Source organism: Jatropha curcas, chromosome 9, assembly GCF_041381405.1.
Source record: "Jatropha curcas cultivar XTBG-Jc1 chromosome 9, XTBG_Jcur_1.0, whole genome shotgun sequence".
Taxonomy (NCBI): domain Eukaryota; kingdom Viridiplantae; phylum Streptophyta; class Magnoliopsida; order Malpighiales; family Euphorbiaceae; genus Jatropha; species Jatropha curcas.
The window spans coordinates 5544461-5560759 of record NC_143159.1 but is presented as its reverse complement, the minus strand read 5'-3'; the positions used below and the strand labels follow the sequence as shown (position 1 = coordinate 5560759).

The following is a 16299-nucleotide window of genomic DNA, read 5'->3' as shown; positions in this document are numbered from 1 at the left end:
TCATACTAAATGAGTAACTAAAAATAAACTTCGGTTCGTTTATATTAAATTTGTCTCCATAAGTAAAATGTCTCACATTCGATGTTCAATTAGAGTCAAATTAAAAAAAAGAAATGTCGTACAAACCGATTATTAATTTGTTCATTTATTTAAAAAAAATTAAAAGATAAAATAAGATATCAGAAGAAGTGAAGGAGTGGGAATGGAAATGTAGAGCTAAACAATTGGGCAGTTGGATTTCGGAGAGCCCACCTTAGAAGATCAAAGGAATCTGAATTTGGTTTTTTAACGGATGGAAATTTATAGTTTAATGGTTATTTTCAAGGATTAGGTGGTGAAAGGGAAACCCACTAACAGGTGAAGGAGGAAGCCATGGTTGAAGAGGAGTTGGAATCCACTTAAAATGCTTGATTTGAAGAGGACATAAATTTTATATGGGGACATCCAACATGCTTCCAAACAATAAAAATGCTTTCATTTAAAAAAAAAAAAAAACTCTTTATCATTAATTGTAAAAAGAAAAAGGTTCCCACTAGATTCAACCCATCATTGGTTGCCTAAACTCAAATAAACTATGTTAGCAGAAGCTCCAATTATTGGTGGAGAAGCCCACTTCCCCTTAAACAACCAACCAACAAACCTCACTCTCTTTTAACTTCCATTTTAGCAGATTTCTTTCAGATTATGGGTCTCTCTAAAGTTTCAGATCTCCAATTCTATTAATTTTATTTAATTGAACAACATTTTCAATTTCAATGCATTCATCAAATCATCCATCTTCCAACAAACTATATTATAATGTTTTTAACCTTATAATATTAATAATAAAGCCTTTGCATTCCAGAGTTTTTACAGCCTAAATCCACGATGCACAACCATTAAACATCCATATGTCTCCATTATAAAACTACATATTATACTTATTTCTCCTTTTTCACCATTATTTTATATTTTTTTTAAGTACGAAACTAAGATCATTTTAAACAAACTTCTAATCTTATAAAAATCATGGTTTCCAACCCAAATTTATGTTACCGCTCTAACCTCTCCTCATTGGTTATATATTATAATTTTTTGTACGTGTGTTTTGGATTTTCTTTGATGGTCCTATACACATAGCTGTCTGATTTGGCCATGGATCTTGTTTCCCAGTCGTGCGATTCTTGGAAAATTGGTCCCCAGCTTAGAGGGTCGAGAACTTTGTTTTCTTTTATTTTTTGAATAATTGTTTTTGTACCGTAAATTTGTCTTTGTTAGGGTTTGTTTTTAACATTAGATGAGATCAGATAAATTCAAATTTCCATGTGACCCATATGACCTTCATGTAGGGAACAAATGAATAATGTGTTTGTATAATAGGGTTTGATTCCTACTCTTCATTATTGGAGAAAAAAGATCCTCTCCTTTTAATTCCATACATATAAAAAGAGTAAAAGGCCAAATTATTAGGAATTGAAGCCAACTATTTTTGAACATAACAAACATCATTCAAAGTTTTATTTTTATTTGCTTAATGACAAATAATTAAGTCATTTTCTCAAAAAATAATTAACACATTTTTTTATTTAATTATAAAATCATGTGATTTTGACGATTTTTTAATAGTTTTTGCTGTCAAATTATTGAAGTATAAGTTTAATAGGGACAGGTGATGATTGTTGAAGAGTTCCATACTTATGAATTGACACATACTGAAGTTTTTGTATTTTTCCATGATATTTATTAATGGTGGATGCACTTTCCTAGGGTGAATTGCTAGCCAGTGCAGTGTCATAGAGTTTAATTATATCTTAAGTACTATCAACATTCTTTTAATTTGCTTTTTATGGTTCAATAATTTAATGATTCTCTTACCGGAAAGCTGGAAAGGAAAGGATAGGATATACTCATGTGCATCAGTCTTATTCAGCACTTACAAGGTGTTCTTTTGAAACCATGTTTTGCTAGATTTTCATTCAAACACTTGTCTGGCAAAACGTGTAGGTGTGCACTACTCCTTTATAATCCAACATTAATTAATGCTACAAATAACATGTTAATTATAAAATAAAAATAATGCTTTTATTAAAATCCATTGCCAAAAAACTAAAATAATTCATACCGTACGTGAGCTGTGTTCGAACTTTAGAATTCGTGTATAAAATCAATTCGTTTATATTAGATCGGCGTACAAATTCAACAAATTACTTAATTGGGTTCAAATTAAGAACATGGGCTCTAACGAAGAATTTAGATGGTACAAGAAACATTAAACTAAATTTAAAAAAAAAAAAAAAAAAGCCTACAACACTACGAATTATGCTAATTAATTAACGATATGTTTTACATTTCTCAGAAACTAATTTCAACCCTTTACCCAACTTATCTACAGTAAGATCACATGCAATAGCAAGAACGGCATCCCCAGTTTTGAAACGGCTAATTTTCATTCTGACAGGAATATCCATCTTTAAGGAAAGTGAGACTTTTCCTCTGGTTCTTGAGCTCCAGTTGGTATTGGAGCCTTTTAGAAGGATCCTTTTTGCTGTTGATGTATTGTCATTTTGGAGAAAATGAGGAAACTTTGCAGCCGCCAATTTTTGTTGTTTAAAGAAGAGTGAAATGACACCCTCTTTCTTGTACAAAATGTCTGATTTCGCATTTGGGTTATAAACTTGTAACCTAATGTCGTAAAAAGGCTGTGAATGAGATGTTGAGTTTACGAAAACAAAACGTTGTATCTTAAACTTAGGGTTTTTAGGTTCAGGAAAAGAAAAAGAAAGTCCTAAAGCGAGGCCTACAGCAATAATAATAAGAGCAATGATTATGAAACAGGAAAACCAAGAACAAATAGAAGATCGACGTTTTGACTGTTCTGGTTTTCGATGGCGCTCAAAAATTTCTGCATTTTCTGGAGGTGGAATGCGATAGATTTGGTCTTTAGGGATTTGGACGATGTAAGTACCTGACTGGAAAACGGGTCGAGATTGAGATGTAACCGGTTCATGAACAGAAGAAGAAGGATGAGGAGGGGCTATTGGAGGCCGCCCTGCTGCCATCGAGAATTGGGAAAGTTGGTAGGGAAAGGAAAGATAGTGTATGAGGAAGAAGATGATGGCTTTGCAAAAGAAACGGTGGATGTGCCACGTGTCAATAGATGCTAAGTTTTTATTGGTCAATTTTGTTTTGATTTTTGAGAGAATATACTATTGTTAGACTTTCTTTAGCCGGTCAATTTAACTAAGTAAATAGCACAATTTTGAATAATAGTAAAAAAAAAGGTAAAATAAATACAAGTTTGAAATTTTTTTTTTTTTTTTTTTTTTTTTTTTTTTTGAGAAAGTGAAGACTAAACTCATCATTTTATCATTTATAAAATGATTTTTCCTCTTTATTTCCTCACACATATCTTAATATCAAGAAAGAAAATAAACTTATTTTTTTATATTTTCTCCTTATATATTTCTTAAAAAATTCATTTTTCTCCCTAAATTTATATCCAAATGCAGTGTCAATCGTGAATCCAACCTTCTGACACGTAAGGCAAAATATGCTGTTTAAGTTGTAAGTATTTAGAATTGAACAAGCTGTGGTCATGGTGGAGAAAGTATATCAAAAGAGGTTGGAGCCGATTAGTGGGCTTAGGGCTTAGCTCAGCTTTGTACAAAATAATGTTGCGAGTCCAATCGAATGGAGTTCCTAAAACTTTTGATTTATGGGCTCATAATTTTTCTACTTCAGCCTATCATGGGTAATCAAACTAGGAACAGGTCCGATAATTTCTCCGCGGGGAAAAAACCATTGGACGTGGACAATAGGAACAAAAAATATTGAGAGTAGGAATTTTCTTCCTTTAACCAAATATATCAAATTCCAACTTTAAATATAAGAGCATCTTTAATGCACGAATAAAAAATCATTTTGAGCGTAAAAAGAATTTTGATCGTGACTAAAAGAGAGGAAAATACTCATCTAGATCAGGTTCATTGCCCTACTTGTGAATTAAACCAATGGAATTAAAGTTTTTTTTTATTGAAATGGAGATATTTCTTACTATACACGTGGGAAAAAAAATTGATAAAGTTGGAACACTTTTTAAAAAATCTTTAATTCTATTAGTTTAATCCATAACTAGAGCCATAAATTCGATCTAGATAAGTTTTTTCCTAATAGTGAAGACATAAAGGGCAATAAGAACAAAAACGAATAAATAGGAAAAATATAATAAAAAATTAAGTCACGTTGTTTAATAGATCCTCTGAAAATAGAGAGCGTGATGATAACATCTCTCTTTTTATTGATGAAAATAATAAATTCACATTATGTCTATGTGATATATTGACCATATCTAGTATATGATTTGTTAATTCTTGATAACTTTGGCTCCGCTAAGATAATCAAACGCGTGCATTACGTGTTTGTAACTGATTAATTATTATTTAAAAGAATGTGAATAACTGATTATTCCTATATTTCTATGATTTTAAGTATTTTCTTATAGCATCACATGGACCTTATTTTATTGATGAAAAGTAAAATGATAGATTTTAGGAATAAACAAGATTTTCTCCTATATATTTTCATTAAATTTAAATTATTAATTAATATTAATTACGTCAATCAGATGTGATTTGATTGATCTTTTCGTTATGATAAAGTGGAAGATCTTTGATTCAAATCCTTTCACTTATAAAAAAATATTACTCTTTAACATTTAGTTAAAGTAACAAATATTTACTTAGGTTTTGTATAAACATTATTTATAACGTTCAATAATGCAACGTTTATAAACTGTTAGTAAAACAGTTGATAGCTTTAAAAATAAATAATACTTAGTAAAACAACTAAATTTAGTGGATAGAAATTTAAAACAATTAACGACTAAAAAAAATTTTCAATAAAAACCCAAATCGGATAAGTGACTAATTAAGATGCATGTCAACGTTAAATCTAATATGTATCGTCAACTCACAATAATTGCAAAAAGGATTTTAATTTATGACTATCTAAATGAATAAAAAAATATAAAATATTCCCTCTACCTATAGGCATAATCCATTGTAAACTTTTATAAATTTAAATAACACTACAGATTACACAATAGAAAGTAGCTGAAACACCCAGTAATTTTATTTTTGAAATTTTGAAATTTTTATTAAATCAAAAATCAGAAATTTTGGCTGTATGGACTTATTGTTTCCAAGATTTTGCGTGTGGCGTGTATGGATTTTATAGTTTAGGCTTATTACGGGTCTTAGGGGCCTTAAACTTACCTGGGTTCTAGTGCCAGTCCGGCCTATGGAAACGATTGGTGACAATAGTCCATCCATTGGCTCACCAAATTAATAAAAATAACTGTGATCGAAAAGATTCACATAAGTAAGAATATCAATCCGACCACCATCTGATTGACATCTTTCATTATTAATTTGAATAAACATGATTTTAAAACATTTTTAAAATAATTTGAATAAATCATTAACGTTTTTAATATAAACAAAAGTAAAATTACCACTTCCTTAATATTCACAATGTCTATGTATAAAATTTCTTTGTACAGTTAATATCATTTAATGGATAAGCAAATATTTTCCAATTTGGGCCGCTTAATTATTTAAACACGAGTTGCTCACTATTATTTTAAAAAAAAATTATGTCATATACCAAAAGATAAGCCATAGTTGGAAAAAAAAATATATATATGGAGAATCCAAGTGGGCTGGTGCCGCTGGTATCTTCTCCTAACGACCTGCTGAACTATTGTGGCAGTTGATCAATTGGACTTGTTCACTTCTCTGATCGACATACGACAGTCCAATAACTAAGCCGGCAAAAACGAATAAAATATTCCATTGTTCAAAACTCAACGGTCAAATGCCCACCCTTTCCCGAAGCCCAATTTTCCCTATTCCATAAAACATAAATATCTAAAACCTCACTACCTCCCATTCACGTCTCTTTTCGTTTCCACGAACGGGCATAAGAAAAATCATTTGATCAAAATGGACGGCTTTGATCGTCTCCCGGACTCCCTCATCCTTCTGATCTTCAACTCCGTCTCTGATATCAAAACCTTGATCCGCTGCCTCTCCGTTTCGAAACGTTTCAACTCACTCGTTCCGCAAACTGAATCGTTATTTCTAAGAGTCGATCGTGTAATTTCGCCTGACTTAGACACCGACTCGATCCTCTTCGCCTTCTTCAAGTCGCTCCTCAAGTCTATTCATGACCTCTTCAACTGCGATCAGAAGCCCACCGCAACACTAACCCTAACTCAAAATTCCCCCGCCCAAATCCTCTGTCGATTCGATCGGATCCGAGCCCTGCAAATCGAACTACCGGCCGGTGACTTAAAATTAGACAAAGGCGTTGTTATCAAATGGAGAGCCGATTTCGGTAAGACGTTGAAGAGTTGCGTGATTTTAGGTTTTCGCACAGCGGCAGCAAATTCAGATGATGACAGTGCTGATGTGGATTTCGATGTTGCCGAAGGTTTGAAGGCGAGAGTAGTGTGGACGATCAGTGCGTTGATTGCAGCATCGGCAAGACATTATTTACTAAAAGAGGTTGTGAAAGAACACAAGGAGATGGAGAGATTGGTATTGAAAGATAAGGAAGGGGAAGGGAAGGTGGTGATGGACAAGGAGGGTTTGAGAGAGTGTAGAATGGAGACGACGGCGCCTGAAAGTGATGAGTGGGAATGGGAGGCGAGCAGGACAATGGTGCCGAGCGTGAGAATGAGGATGAGGCACAAGCGAAGAGTGCAACTCAATAACGGGAGTTGGGTGGAAGGTGCGACATTGGTTGTGGTCAGGCCTTCCGTCGGGAAGGATGGTGATGGTCGTAGTGAAGTTGCGGCAGCTGACGTGGAGGACGCTGAGCTGGCAACGACTGCTTTTGGTGGTGGGGTATATGGAGAAGCTGTACAGCTACTTCTAAAGAGTAAGGGATATTTACTGGAAATGAACTCGTTTTAATTAATGCTAGGAGTTTGCATAAAGTATAATTTTCATTAACAGTCTTCACTCAGGAAAAAATGTTAACACATTGTTATCGCTTATGTAAATAAGAGGAATAATTATGTATATTATTTTTATTAACAGTCTTCAATTATATTTATCAAGATTCTGTAGTTTTTGCTTTCCGTTTATTAGTTTAACAATCAAATTTGTATATATGCTTCTTTTTCTTTGAATACTCTAAAAAATTTGCTCGTGGAAAGAAGTTAAAAATTACTACAACATAAATCTTGATTACAGTGTTTGGTAATTTATATTGAATCTCTTGATTTGGAAATAATATAATGAAAAAGCTTGAGTCTAATAAATTCCTAAATGGTGGCTGAGTTGGTCAAGATAGTGGAAACAAGCATTTAACAACTATGAACATTAAGACCTGCGATGCAAGGCCATGCTGGATGATAGATGCTTGTAATTGTTCAAACTAATTGAGGTGCTTGCTGGCACTCCAATCTGGAAATTTCGTCTGCAATATTAATTCTAGGCTGGAACTGGAATGCACATGCAAATGTTGAAACATTCATTGCTAAACTGATAATTTTCTTAGCACAATTTTGATATAAAGATAATGTAGTAGATTTGGTAAGAAATATCATGATTTATATGAGAGAAACCAATAGCAGCAATTCAAGCTTGCATCGCTATGATGCCTAAGTCGAAGCAAATTTCTAGATTATACAGCAGCCATCATATCAACCAGCCTTGCAATTGTTAAACTTAGTAAGAGCAAAAACCTAACCTGATAAGGATTAATAACTGACAAAATACTCATGATGTATCCCAATTAAACAGAGTTGTGCTATTAAATATCTGAACAACAGCATGCAGATAACTTAAAATATGCCAGATTCCAAAGCAGCAAATCTCACGTAATTACTGTACTTAACGATATCACCTTGTCGGCAGATATTTCTGGAGACCTCGATAATATATGTTTGATCAATGTCAACTTCATAGTTTGCTCAAGTGTTTCCCACTGTTACAGAGGAACTTCCTCATTTTCGTTCTTTTAGTAATTGCCTGCATCTTCTGCCATAGTGCAGGTCTCATGCCTTGCTGCTTGCAAAATATACATTTTGAATGAACTCTATCAATGCAAGCATTACTCTTCGAATGATCAAGGGTTGTTGACAAGTAATACTCTTGCCAATGAGCAGTCCCCAAGTTCATTTGAATAAGGGATCACAAACTTGCGGGAGAACTGTGCATTTGTGATCTTACAAACTGTAGTCAAACTAGGTATTTTCTTAAGCAAATTCTTACTTTTCAGGGCCTTAAGCACATCTAGTCGAGGTTTCAGTCTTTGGTTAACACTCCAACAAAGCAAATCTGGGTGGCAAGCAATATAAGTGATATTTGTGTCTTCATAACTCAGCAACAACTGTGTTACCTGCTCGATCTTCACCTCTGATGATGCAAGCGCGCGAGGCGCCTTCCTAATAACAGACAAAATATCTTCCTCTGAAAACCCTATTTCCCTAAGGAGCTTCAACTTGTGCTCCCATTTCTCTTTGGTCATGGAACTCACTACCTTAATAGCACTAAGAAAGTTCTTTGATTTCCTATCAACACCCATCTCATCAACCCGTTTAACGAAACCCTTAATGTTCTCTGGCTTCAAAAGAAAAAACCGGGGAAAGTGATGCATATATTTAAATATCTGGGACAAACTAATCCCACAACTCTTCAAGTATTCTATGTTAGGTATCATTGTTCTTCCCAAATCATGTTTCAAAAACCAGCTAGAAATCTTTAACAATGCAGAAATATTAGCATTAGATCCCAACAAATTCTTCAACACTAAAATAGATGGCCTTAACTTATTATCAGCACTCACAGCCAGAATCCAAGGACTCACTGATATTATCTCAACAAGATCGGTAGAGTCAAAACCCAAATCTTGAAACATCTTGAATTTGGGCTTGATTGTTTTCTCAAGTTTAGCAGAGAGAAGCTTGGGCATTTTTTGAACAATACGTTCTATATGGGTTTTAGAGAAACCACTTTCCTTGAGGAAACTCAGCACTGAATCTGCATTTTGAGGTTTCTTGAGGTACTTGGTAGTTGATGAAGTGATACTGGAAGCAAATTTAGGGGAGAAGTGTTGTTGAGTGACCAAATAATTGAAGATTGTGATTTTGGATTCAGTTTTTTGGGGAATTGATGTGGAAAAGGAAAAGAGGAATAGTGGATATGGGATTGGGGATTTATGAACAAGAGCAGAGGATTTTGGAGATGGCCATATAAGAGTTCTGCAGATCGAAGGAATCATTTCTTTTCTTTTTTGTGGGGTTTTAAAGAGGTTTTGCAGCTATCATCAACATATCAAACTACAAAACAGAAAGCGCAATAAATTTCAGAGAAGAGATGCAAACACAGCAAGCTGAGGGGTCAAGGGTATTTTTTTGGTAAAAAGAGAAGACAATTTTCTGGTTTGAACGAAGAAGGGGATGATAAGTGAATTGGTAAAAACATATTGGATGTTTTTTAAACAGTACCACTGCAAGTTAAAAAAAATATATATATAAACCGACGGTCAGATATGAGATAAACTTAGGACTGAATCTGCATTTTGGGATTTATTGAGGTACTCCATACCTGACGAAGCGAAATAATCGAAAATTGTGATTTTTGATTCAGTTTTTTTGGGAATGGAAGTGGAAAAGAAAAATACCTTGAATTTCTTCGAGCTGTTATTAGTCAATACGTTAGAGATTGTTCTCCCGCAGGTTCAGAGCACGTGCCACCATTAGGGTTTTATTGGATCATGTTTTTCTGATTGAAGAAGACGGAAATCATTTGAGGGCTGAGTGGACTGGGCCTATGATGACAGCTGACTCAGAAGCTAATGCTTCCAGTGTAAAGACGGTTCTTTTATGGATAGGCCCATCCATTCCATGTCATCACATCCACTTTAGCCAGTGGGGTCCACGTAAGCCACATGATGCCAGCTGGATGACACATCATATATTAGGGGCTATATAATGTTACCACTGTTCCAAGAATTGAAACCCATCAAATATTGAGCTTCAATTTACTTACGGTAGAAACTGAAGCTAAATAATGATGTCCGATTACTAATTATACATTGATTGAACTGTTTAAAGTCCAATTTCGAGTGCGATTGCAATTATAATAAATGCTCAAGTTTTCAGATTAAGATATATATTTTTATGTGTATAAAAATAAAAAAGAAAAGTTAGATAAGTAAGAACGAATTGAAATATGAGAAAAGCAATTTGTGGTTCAAAATGAAAGCTAAATTTCACCTTTATATGATTATTATTTTTATTTTTTTTTTTAGTAGGAATTCTAAAAGTTCAACTTTTGGCTACTTTGCTTGGTTTTCTTTTTAGAGTCCATCATCACAAGTTAATTATTAAATCATGTGAGGGCATAATATACATTCATTCAAGGGCTTTCATATCAACTTGTATCACACTAACTATGGATAGAGTTTGACTTATGCCTAGACCCAGTCCATAGATTCATTATAAATCAATGAAAAATAAAATTTAAAAACCCAAAACAAATTATACTTGCTTTGGAATTTACCAATTTTACTCTCAAATTGAAAATTTATTTAGTTGCACATCTAGTGAAATTCTTACACTTATGTGTAACAATATTTAAAGGAAAAAGAAAAGAGGTTATAAAGAAATTTGAATGAAGAGTAATTTTGAAAAATTTTACCTCTAGAATGAAAAAGACCAAGAAGATAACTTTGGTATCAATTTGTCAAAGGCATCATTTTTGTCCCCTCTAAAAGCAATTGGGAGGAATTTAAACATTGAAATAACAAAGCTAAGAACATCATAGGAATAATTATTTTTGGTTTTACAGAGAGTTGTAAAAACCTCATCTTCTCCACTCCTACCATCTGCTCTAAACCCTACAATGTCTCAAATGATGGAATAGGACATGCAATATCATCTCACTTTATTTATTTATTTATCATTATTAATTGTTGTAATGTTTTTGGTCTACAATTAGGCTTAGCTTGCTCGGCCCGCTTGCTTTTTTAGCCTTTTATTCTTAAAAAAAGTTGGAAAAAAAAGGAAGGGCTAACAAACTAAGCATGCATATGATTCTTTTTTTTTTTTTATCAGAATGTTATATGTTTGATTCTAAGAAAATGATCTAATTATTATTATTTTGTTTATTATTTTATTATGACAGTATTATTATACTTGTTCTGGAAGCTTTGTTGAGTTTTATACGTGGTGATCTACTAGCTAATATACTGTGTTCTTGTTGTCTAGTAACAAGCATGTTCATGTAAGCTGCTTCTCTAGTTTGACTGCACTCACTTTAAGTGTGTGGGTTTTTTTTTTTTTTTTTTTTTTTTTCAAAAATTAATTATTTAGGCTACAATTAAATTGAAAATCTCATAGTTCTAGCTAAAAACTATTAATATTCATTCTTGTAAGGTCAGAGTTTAGAAATATGAAGTGTTACTGTTGAAAGATATTACTTAAACATTATTTCGCCCAAACGTGGAGATATGTATACAAATTGAAAAATATTAAGTGATCAAAAGTTTAAGATAAAAAAAAAGAATAATTCCTTTTTAGTATAACTAGGAGATGTAATCCCTTCCAGATTTTTTTGTCTTTCCAACAAAATGTTAGGGAAATTGATTTCGCTTATCACTTTAATCAATACTTATCAGTAAAAAAAAAGTTTTATCTGATTGTATATATTACTAACTAATATTACCAAAAATTCTTGGAAAAAAAAAAAGAGTTCTTGTATAACTAAATTAGTGATCGTTAAAAGCAAGAAAATAATTATACAGACTCTAGCACCTAGATGGAAAGGATTAATACTGAGGTAGAGGACTTATGATTAATGCATAAAAATGACAAATTATGATGTTTTGATAAGCGAAAAAGAATTTGATCAGCTTTGAGTTAATCATATCACAAGATTCTTGCACAGCATCAATCGCAATTGCCATATTATGATCATTCTTGGAATTTTCTTTCAATTAAACAACAAAATAGAGAAAACCTAATTTCCAAGAATTCCAAATCAAGTACATGTACATCAACACGAACACAGCACCAAAGTTCCAAACAAAGAACAAGACCCATTAATAGGTTTTAACATCTTATACCCCACAGACCATCTCTCTCTTATATCCATATCATGATAATGGTAACTACAAATCATCGAGATTGAATAGGAATAATATTTATATAGAGATATTTGTTTGTAAAGAAAGAAAATTTAATGAGAGCTTCTCCTTCGTGGAAGGTCCCAAGCAAAAAAGCAAAGAGAAGGGCTAATCTTAACGCAAAGGTGTAGTGGTTGGAGGGGGCCATATGCTCTCAAATCCATGTTCTCATCAAGTGCATTACACCCTTCATTATGAAAATATCCACTTTATAATTACATTAAAATCTCTTTTTTCAACCAGTTTCTAAACTTTCGGTGTACCTTTTATTGTCCTAATTAAAAATTAAACTTAGATTAACAGTAATCACTCTCCTACTTTTACTTTTACTATAACAACTAATAAGCACAGATTAGAAAATATATAAAGCTTTATAGATTGTTGATATGTGTGTGTTTAATATATAACAGTTGAAAGGGTCACAACTCACTATGTATCACAAGTTGAGGGTATGATTGGTCCATGAAACAAGGCTCGTGGGTTTTGCAACTTTTCCTACTCATTTTTTTCTTTTCTTTTATATTATATTTAATTTTCTTTTTTTAATATGTTTATCGATTGAACATTTTAAAAAAAAAAATTTCGTTAGTTACTAATAATATGATTGATGTCCTCAATCTCTTTATATGAAGATATGAATAGATTGGTAGTGTTTGTTTGGCTTAAGTTGGCCAAATTTAGTTTTAAGTGGAAAATTATAAATAAAATAGTACTTGATTTAGTTTATATACCAAAAAAATTACTTAAGAATGTTAGAAATTCCTTAAATTAAATTAGTGAAATAGGTAACCATACTTACTTCTCATTATGTTTTTACTTTTAAGATTAATCTTTGACCACCAAAAGACAAAATTATCTTAATAAATTTTAGAAATAGCAACAATATTCTTGTGTTAAAAAAATGTTTGCAGTTCTTATTTAATTAATATATCTCCTTTGGCTATTGTAACAAATCAGTAAATCAGCATACAAAACTATTTTAAAGTTATGTTTAAATTACTTATACAAATATACACTAAGGGATAACCCAGCGTAATTACATATGTCAATAGATTTGAGTTTGAATCTCCTTCCTCCAATACTCAAAAAAAAAAAAAAAAAAAAAAAAAGAAGAGGTAGCTTCACAAATTAGTTAATTGCGTATTTTTAAATTAACCAATTATTTTTTCAAATAAATTAATTGATTATTTAAAAGGGATTAACTTGTCTAAATCGAGTTCAAGGCTTTATCGATAGACCAACCTAATGAAAATAAAAATTTTTGTTGAACCGATGATATTTTTGACCAAAAAAGAGATAAAATAGGAATAAATTTTTAAAAATTTCTATTTTTATTGGTTCGGTATGCCAATAACGGGTCTACACAAGTATTTTCCTACTTAAAAAAAAGGTAAAAAATTAAAAGTAAATAGCCGACTCAAATATTCTTCAACAGAGAATTTCAGATTCATGTCTACTCATTCGTTATCATAACGAGAGTTACAATAATAGTTATTTAACTGATCCAACAAATATTGCTTTATTAGAATCCTTTTCAAACTTTGAAGTTGGAATATAAGCCGAAACCAATTCTATTTTATTTTATTTTTTATTGGTGAACCAATAAAATAAAAGGAAAAAGGAAAGAAAAGCAAAGGCTAACATAGTGAGAAGCTCACTTCTTGTGACCCCATTTCAAAGGGCTCCAAAAAGGAGTGAGTGTGAGTTAGAAAAATTAACAAACAGATGGTAAAGAGAGAGAGACACCAATAAAAAAGGTTGATAAAGCAAATGAAAGCTGTCAATTATATCTCTTAGCTTAGCTTCCCTCCTTTCTTTTAAATATACTTTAATTCCTCAAAACCCAAAAAACCTGTAGTATCTAAGATCTGAAAATCAAGAACAACAAATTTTTCATTTCAGTTCAGACAACTCAAAATGAAAGGAAGAGAAACCAAAGCACCTCCTTCTACAGATCTTTTGGTATGTTTTCCTTCTAGAGCTCACTTAACTTTACTTCCTAAGCCCATTTGCAGTCCTGCTAGACCGTCGGAACACAGCAAGCGCCACCAAAGCCTCCGTCATAACCACCTCCACCGCCACCACCATTTAAAGAAATCTAGCACCAGAAGTGGTGGTGCTGGTGGCCAAGCTAGCCCTCTCTTATGGGCCAAAAACAAGCAAATGGGTTCAGAGATTTCAGAACCAACTTCACCGAAGGTCACCTGTGCTGGTCAGATCAAAGTCAGGCACAAAGCCACTGCATGCAAAAGTTGGCAATCAGTTATGGAAGAAATTGAAAGAATTCATAATAACCGGGAAAAAAAGAAGAGATCAGGTTGGATGGATTCTTTTGGATTCAAGAAAGATATAATGCAATTCTTGACTTGTTTAAGAAACATAAGATTCGATTTCCGATGCTTTGGGTCTATTCCGCGATCAGATATTACGACAGATGATGAAGAAGACGATGAAGACGATGAAGAATGTCAAGAAAATAATAATCGTGGTGGTGGTGAAGGAATTAGTGATGGTAGTGAAGCTTCAAGAACTATATTCTCAAAATGGTTTATGGTTTTACAAGAAAATCAAAACAACGAGTTTTGCAAAGAAAAGAAAAAAGACAAGTGTTTCAGTGATGAGTCTATTGCTACGTCCTCTGTTCCTCCTCCTAATGCACTGTTGCTTATGCGGTGTCGTTCTGCTCCTGCAAAGAGCTGGCTAGAAGAGAAAGAAGGAGAAGAAGAAGAAGAAGAAGAAGAAGAAGAAGAAGAGCAGCAAGAACAAGAAGAGAAAAAAGGAAAGAAGCTAAAAGCTTTAATAGAGGAAGAGAAAAGAAATAGTGCAAAAAAAGAGAGTTTGGTGGTGATGAGATATGACACAGATTTCTACAAACTTTCTAGTGATATTGCAAAAGAAACATGGGTTGTCGGTGGAATCAAAGATCCATTATCAAGAAGTCGAAGTTGGAAGAGATGAAGAGTCTGATGAAGCTATTTCCATTTCACAATGTAACTCAAAATAATTTTCCAACTTTAATTCTTCCCTGTTCAATAATTTTTCTGTTCTTCTTTCAGGAAACTTTAATTTTTTTAAAAAATTTTCTTTCTGGGTTCTTGTGTGGGAATAGGGAAATCCAATCCTAATCAGGATTTATAGCTTACTTTTTTTCTTTTGTTGTTTTATGATAAAACTTTGAGAAATTGCATTATATTTGTATATCTTTGTAAACTGGAAAGGATTTTGCTACCGTGAATAGCTTGAGTTGTTTCTTTTGTATTTGCCAATTATCTAATTACCCTTTACTTAAGAATTTTATATATACTAGCCTTTGTGTGCGTTGCATGTTGGCTATATATTTGTTATATGTTCATTCATTATATTCGTTAAATTTTTATTTATATAATATTAAATATATAAATTCTTATTTAGATTGAATGGTTAAATTATATTACAGTTTATATATATAATAAATATTTTTTAATTCTATGTTAATATACTGATTAATACAATTTTCATTTTCTTTTTTAAGGAAAAACCAAATTGATTTATAAAGATAATCTTATAGCTTCTATTATACTTTTTATAATTAATTTATATATTTTGTTAATAACTTTCACTGTAATCTTTTTTAGTAAATAAATATACATTAACAATAAAGTAAGAAAGCAATCTAATAAATTAAATTAAATACTTATAAATAATAATAATTTTTTTTTTAGCCAATCAAAATAATGAAAGCATTTTAAAAAATTATTAATAAAATTATATTCTTTAATAGAAATAGGATTTAAATTATATAAGATATCAATATAGCTAATTAAATTCGAGATATTTAAAAATAATATTTTTTATCTTATTTTTTAGCTAACTAAATTAGAGTGCAATTTGTAATTAAACAAATATAACTATAATCTTTATAAATCAAATCTGAATCATCTAGATATATTTATTTAAAATAAATTTAAAAAAAATACTCATTTACATATATTATTTAAAATAATAATGTTGAAGCTAAATTATAAATTAATAATAATAAATTGTTAAGAATTATTAAATTATTATTTATAATTTACATAATAATATAATGAAATAAAATGTAATTAGACACAATAAGATAATAATAGTAAAAATTTAAAATGC

The 16299-nt window shown here is 31.7% G+C and overlaps 4 protein-coding genes across 5 annotated transcripts; 2 read left to right on the top strand and 2 right to left on the bottom strand.

Moving 5' to 3' along the window:
* Positions 1–2168: 2168 nt before the first annotated feature.
* LOC105648241 (NDR1/HIN1-like protein 13) lies at positions 2169–3127 on the bottom strand. Its single transcript, XM_012234559.4, has one exon. It carries the CDS (start codon positions 3036–3038, stop codon positions 2310–2312), a length of 729 nt encoding a protein of 242 aa, XP_012089949.2. The 5' UTR covers positions 3039–3127; the 3' UTR covers positions 2169–2309.
* A 2612-nt stretch (positions 3128–5739) lies between these two features.
* LOC105630591 (F-box protein AUF2) lies at positions 5740–7111 on the top strand. Its single transcript, XM_012212453.4, has one exon. It carries the CDS (start codon positions 5982–5984, stop codon positions 6954–6956), a length of 975 nt encoding a protein of 324 aa, XP_012067843.1. The 5' UTR covers positions 5740–5981; the 3' UTR covers positions 6957–7111.
* A 465-nt stretch (positions 7112–7576) lies between these two features.
* On the bottom strand, positions 7577–9845 carry LOC149493514 (uncharacterized). Of its 2 annotated transcripts, none has more exons than XM_089726189.1 (2): positions 9673–9845; positions 7577–9596 (listed from the first exon to the last, which is right to left on the bottom strand). In XM_089726189.1, exon 2 carries the CDS (start codon positions 9268–9270, stop codon positions 8116–8118), a length of 1155 nt encoding a protein of 384 aa, XP_089582315.1. In that variant the 5' UTR covers positions 9271–9596; positions 9673–9845; the 3' UTR covers positions 7577–8115. The 2 variants fall into 2 exon arrangements, with proteins under 2 accessions (XP_089582315.1, XP_089582316.1); XM_089726190.1 differs by having other exon boundaries at positions 7577–9328.
* Positions 9846–13836: 3991 nt separating this feature from the next.
* Positions 13837–15435, top strand: LOC105630593 (nucleolar GTP-binding protein). The gene has a single exon (XM_012212454.4). The coding sequence runs from the start codon at positions 14095–14097 to the stop codon at positions 15133–15135; it is 1041 nt and encodes a 346-aa protein (XP_012067844.1). The 5' UTR covers positions 13837–14094; the 3' UTR covers positions 15136–15435.
* Positions 15436–16299: the final 864 nt, after the last annotated feature.

Excerpts from the sequence above, each read along its gene's own strand:
- LOC105648241 (XM_012234559.4), bottom strand. The coding sequence starts at position 3,038 with ATGGCAGCAGGGCGGCCTCCAATAGCCCCTCCTCATCCTTCTTCTTCT.
- LOC105630591 (XM_012212453.4), top strand. The coding sequence starts at position 5,982 with ATGGACGGCTTTGATCGTCTCCCGGACTCCCTCATCCTTCTGATCTTC.
- LOC149493514 (XM_089726189.1), bottom strand. The coding sequence starts at position 9,270 with ATGATTCCTTCGATCTGCAGAACTCTTATATGGCCATCTCCAAAATCC.
- LOC105630593 (XM_012212454.4), top strand. The coding sequence starts at position 14,095 with ATGAAAGGAAGAGAAACCAAAGCACCTCCTTCTACAGATCTTTTGGTA.